The 6,151-nt window shown below is 37.3% G+C and overlaps 1 protein-coding gene across 1 annotated transcript; it reads right to left on the reverse strand.

Moving 5' to 3' along the window:
• Nucleotides 1–5,003: 5,003 nt before the first annotated feature.
• LOC129244353 (E3 SUMO-protein ligase ZBED1-like) lies at nt 5,004–5,903 on the reverse strand. Its single transcript, XM_054881973.1, has one exon. It carries the CDS (start codon nt 5,901–5,903, stop codon nt 5,004–5,006), a length of 900 nt encoding a protein of 299 aa, XP_054737948.1.
• Between the last annotated feature and the right edge of the window lie 248 nt (nt 5,904–6,151).

The raw sequence follows: 6,151 nt of genomic DNA on the forward strand, positions 1-6,151 counted from the left end.
TTTAAACGAAACAAAAAAATTTTATATAAAAAATGTGTGCACCTAATTTTCCTTTGACTTTTTATATTAATTATATATTACTTTATTATATATTATAATTATTATATCTTATATATATTTTTAATAGGACTATGAATAAGTTCGTGGTTTTACAACAGATGGCGTAACTTGATTATTATTCCATCGATCCACATTTCCAAACATTCATTGGAGAGCTACTGTCGTAAGGCACAAACGTCAGTATAAGTTTTTTATTTGAAGCGTAAACAACAATATTTTTACCACACTTGAAAATGTCGAATTTCGTGCCAAATAATGTGTTTTTGCGGGGAATTCTTCTTCATTATTTTAATATGAAGAAAAAAGCAGCCGAAAGTCATCGTATCTTGGTGGAAGTTTATGGTGAGCATGCTCTAGCTGAGCGAACGTGCCAGAAGTGGTTTGCACGCTTTAAAAGTGGTGATTTTGGCTTGGAAGACGAAGAACGCGAGGGTGCGCCGCCAAAGTTCATGGATACCGAATTGGAGGAATTGCTCGATCAAGATCCGGCTCAAACGCAAGAAGAGGTTGCAAAAACTTTGGGAGTTGATCAATCAACCATTTCCAAACGTTTAAAAGCCATGGGAATGATCCGAAAGGTAGGCCATTGGGTGCCGTATGAATTGAAGCCAAGAGACGTTGAACGCCGTTTTATGGCATGCGAACAACTGCTTCAACGGCACAAAAGAAAGGGTTTTTTGCATCGAATTGTGACTGGCGATGAAAAGTGGGTCCATTACGACAATCCAAAACGTCGGGCAACGTATGGATACCCTGGCCATGCTTCAACATCGACGTCGGCGCAGAATATTCATGGCCTGAAGGTTATGCTGTGTATCTGGTGGGACCAGCTGGGTGTTGTGTATTATGAGCTACTGAAACCGAATGAAACGATTACGGGGGATGTCTACCGACGACAATTGATGCGTTTGAGCCGAGCACTGCGAGAAAAAGTTATTTTGCAACATGACAATGCTCGGCCACATGTTGCACAAGTGGTCAAAACATACTTAGAAACGCTCAAATGGGATGTCCTACCCCACCCGCCGTATAGTCCAGACCTTGCGCCATCCGATTACTATCTCTTCCGATCGATGCAACATGGCCTGGCTGACCAGCACTTCCGTAATTACGATGAAGTCAAAAAATTGATCGATTCGTGGATTGCGGCAAAACCGACCGAATTTTTCACAAAGGGAATCCGTGAATTGCCAGAAAGATGGGAAAAAGTAGTAGTAAGCGATGGACAATACTTTGAATATTAAATTTGTAACCATTTTACGTCAATAAAGTTTCAAATTTAGAAAAAAAACCGCACGAACTTATTCATAGTCCTATTATTATATATAAATTACTTTTTATATGTCTTAATGTTTTTTTAACAAATAAAAACATTTCTCAACTTAAAAACATACTAAACAGTCATTTATCACGCCAAAAGTTCTTATGACCGCTCTTCCTACGCGGCGGGACCACTGTGCAGTGCCTTGTTAGCGTCATATGGCATATTCGTTTCCTCTGTGTAAAAATAAATGGTCATACTGATTTGCATGACGATCGGTTGAACGGGGCAGAAGTTGCTACTCTGCAGCGCCACCTGGTGGCGAGTGGCATCAATGAGCATATTCTACAAACCTTTCCCGTGGAGAAATATATATATCAGGTCAGTCCATAAGTTCGTGCGTATTTTACCCATAATTTCACTTTTGTACGATTTTTGCAAACATTGAACTGAATTATTTATATTTTCTTTGATATATTGAGCATTCAACAAGTGATTTTAATCGCGGATAGAAGCACGTATTGTTAAAAAATAAAATGGAATCTTCGAACGCGTTTAAGAGGCATATTTTGTATTTTTTTATACAAGTGGTAAAAATGCAACAACTGCTGCTGCAGAAATAAACACTGTTCACGGAGAGGATACCTTGAGTGTAAGGACTGCGCAACTGCGACGTGGAGGATGCCCCGCGCGCTGGTCCTCCTGAAGTCTTTAACTCCGACGCCTCGTGGAAGCTCGAACTCGTGGAATCTGAGCAAAATTTGACAGTCGACAGTTTAGCTCAGAGGTTAAATTCAGTTGGGAAAGGTTTCAAAGCTGGGTAAATGGGTTCCGCATAGAATTTCCGTCGCCAACCTTCAGCAGAGAGTGAATGTGTGTTCTCAGCTGCTGCAACGGCTTGAAAATGAAAGTTTTTTGAACCGTATCGTTACTGGTGATGAAAAATTGGTCCTTTACAATAATCCTGTTCGCAAATGCCAATGGTTAGATAGAGATGAAACACCAGGACCGACCTCTAGAGATGGCCTTCACCCCAAGAAGATTCTCCTCTCTATTTGGTGGGATATGGCCGGTATTGTTTATTATGAACTTCTGGAACCAAACCAGACGATAACTGCTGATTATTATTCCCATCAACTATCAAACCTGAATGAGGCAGTTTTTTGTTTTGTTTCACCACGACACCTCATACCGCAAGGCAAACATTAGGCGAGCTGAACGAGCGCGGATGGCAGCTAATGTCGCATCCACCAATGCACGAACTCTCCCGATATTGCACCTTGTGATTATCACCTTTTCCGTGGACTTCAATCCCATATGAGTAACAAGAACTACTCCTCAAAAGAAGCTACAAAAAGAGATATCAAAGCGTATTTTGGCTCCAAGGACAAACAATTTTTTGAGCAGGGAATTAAACATTTGCCTAAACGTTGGGAAGACATTGTAAATAATGAAGGCAAATATATTATTGATTAATAAATACTTTAAACTTCTTTTTTATTAATTTCAAAACCACCTTTAAAAAACGCACGAAATTATGGACTGACCTGATACTAACGTTCTCTGTAGATGCAAACACCTAAAACAAGGTGTAACAGATGCAAAGATAATTTGAAATATGTGAAGCAAAGACCTAAACCAAACTTTCTTACACCACGATTTTAATTTAGACCAGTTTTCACTGCAATGGAGAAATTTAAATTAGGTTTGCAGGGTAAAACTCGTCTCTTTCAGCTCAATAGTGGCACATTTTTTTCGAAATAAATAATATTTATTGACAAAATACACAAACACAACAATGCAGAAAAGAAAATAAACTTGTAGAAAGTGAAAGAAATACTAAAAGACGTCTAAAGAGAACGCGACCAAGCGGCCTAATGAATGCTATAATTGAATAAATATTTAAAAATAGGTAAACTGATATTATATTGTTGTTGTTGTAATTAGGAGTTTGGCCCGCAGTGACCGCTGATGGACGCTCTCCAATCGTTTTTATTGAGCCTGGTGCCAAAGTGAATGCGACTTATTATCGAGAAAATGTTTTAGAAGCTGCTTTAGAGCCAAACATTTCGGTCGTAGACCATGGACGTTCCAACAGGACTCGGCACCGCCTCGTAAAGCTCGTGTGAACCAAGAATGGCTAAAAAATCATGTTCCACACTTCATTTCGTCCACACAATGGCTTTCGAATTCGCCAGACGCAAATCCGATGGACTATTGCATCTGGTCCATTTTGGAGACCAAGGTGAGGACTAAAAACTTATTTTTTGACTGTTTAAAGGCTATAGTCAAGGCAAAAGGTGGTCATATCGAGCTAAAGTGAATATATGTATGTAATTGTAATCATTTTTGAACAATTTTGTCTTTGAAATCAATAAAAATTAGTTTCACACAAAAAAGTTATGGTGTTTTGAATAGGTAACACTTCATATTGTTCACCCTGTTTATTACCTACATAAGTAATATGGCCCTAATGAAAGCCTCTCAGAGGAGAAGCGAACTCATCATAAATTCAGCTGACTAACAAAAAGCTGTGAACATACTCACGCCTTGCTTTACTATGCTATAGCCCCAATAAGTTTGGAGTTTTGACCCACAAGTCGAGATTATTCTTACATTTCTAACTACTGGACAAACTACTTAGGGCATCAAACACCAAAGGATAGAAAATGTTGTTTGCAATAGCGGAGGCTCCTCAAAAGGCAATGGCACACCTCCGAGCCATGAAAAAACTCCTCATAAAAAACCATCTGCCATTAGGAGGCTGCGATTAATTACATATTGATAAATGACTTCTTTGTTGGTAACTTATGTATCCTTAAAGTAACCTATGTAGAAAGTACTTCTCCAACCTGTATTTGAAAGGCATCGGACTCAAATTGTCAAAACGTCCATCTTTCACGTTTATTGCCCCAAAAAGATGCTTTATGATATCCTGATTTAAGCTGTATGTCAGGATGTTTTCCATATCGTTTTGGTTATGGGCATACCGAGCAAGTGACACCCTTTTGAAAACGTATAGTTTTTCCTACAAATTTTACTTTTCTTCCACTTTTGCTAAACATTTCTAGAGTTAGCAGCCCAGTGTCTTGCTAAGGGAGCCGATTTTTCAAGAGGGAATGAGAAAGCTGCTTACTGAGCAAACCTTTTATTATTGAATTTGCTTTGCCTGTTTGTTCCCACTTATTGGAATTTGGCACAAGGCGAGCATACATAAGTACGTACAATCGACAATTAAAAAAAAATTGTTAATTAATTTAAACTTTTTATTAGGGGTGTGCGAATCCCATTCGATTCGAATCGAATCGAATCCTAGGAATAGTTCGAAATACTCTAATAATTCGAAACATTCGAATAGTTCGGAATTTCCGAATCGTTTGAAATATTCGAATATTTCGAGCGATTTGAATTATCCGAAGAAATAAAATCCTAAACAGGTTATTCTATTATAGTAATTCTACATAATAAAAATAAAATAAATTTTCTATCATTTAATTATCGTTGAATATAACATTTATCAATAACATTTTGAACAATATAAATAATTATAAGCTAATAAACTTTTCTAATTAAAAATTTCTTTCTAAGAATACGTTTGCTCGCGTGTCTAAATAGAATAGAGTTATTTTATTTAAAATTTCGATATAATATTCAATCAAACATAACGAGTTATATTTTTATTTTAAAATAACAACCGAGCAACATTATCAGGTGATAATGAATTGCGCTTTTCAGTCACAATGTCTCCAGCAGTAGAAAACAGCCTCTCACTCTCAAGAGACGTAGATGGAATTGGCAAATAACGTCGAGCCAGCATTGATAAGAGAGGATATTTAACTGATTCTTTTTTCCACCAATGAATAGGATCATCCCAAGGATCAATATCTGCTGAATACAAATATTGAATAAGTTCTTGATCAATGTCTTTCTCAAGGCGCAAGGTTACTGTTTCTTCTCTATTAGCTCGTCGCTGTTTCATGAAGTCCCAAAACTTGGTGGGTTTGATTACAGGAGGTTCAGCAACAGTTTCATGTTCGTTTTCAAAAACATTGTTCGAATATTTATAGGCAATAATCTCTTCTTTTATATCTTTCTTTATGTCATCTTTCACCTTATCATCGGTTAAAAAGTAATCCTGATAACGAGGATCGAGAAATGTACATTTACGATACAATTTATCTTCCTCAATCTCACAAAACCTAATTTTTAAATTCCGGATTATATTTTTTGAAAAGTTATAACCCATAGGCATCTGAGACTCGTTATCAATCGTTGGAAGTCCCATCTGAACATCATCACTATTATCATCGTCATCACTATCTTCGCTATCAATATTATTCAGACCAACGCTTGTCTCGTCATCGAAAGCAAGATTTTCGAAAGCTTCCTCCACCCCTCGAAGTATTGGCTCAATCATGGAGATCGTAGGGTATTTTGACCCACAAGCAATTTTAGTGGCCTCGTTCAATGGTTCTAAGACCTTGATAATATCACTAAGTTTCTTCCAGTCGGTGCCAGACAATCCAGTTACACTAGTAGTTCGCGAAAGCACATCTGACAATGGTTGCTGTAATCTCTTCATGCTTTCGAATAGTTCGAACTATTTTAACCATTCGAATAATTCGAATACAGTAGGTTCTGTTTTTATGCGGTAGATACGTTCCGCAAGAAACAGCATAAAGAAAAAACAGCATAAAAAAAGCTACTAGTTCTATAGTAAAACTATAGATACGTTTCAAATGCTAAAACCGCATAAATCTGAAATAATCGCATAAAAAAGGGCACTAGTCCCATATTATTACTATAGATACGTTCCATAGACCGCATGAA

This window comes from Anastrepha obliqua, chromosome 4 (genome assembly GCF_027943255.1).
Source record: "Anastrepha obliqua isolate idAnaObli1 chromosome 4, idAnaObli1_1.0, whole genome shotgun sequence".
NCBI classification, from domain to species: Eukaryota; Metazoa; Arthropoda; class Insecta; order Diptera; family Tephritidae; genus Anastrepha; species Anastrepha obliqua.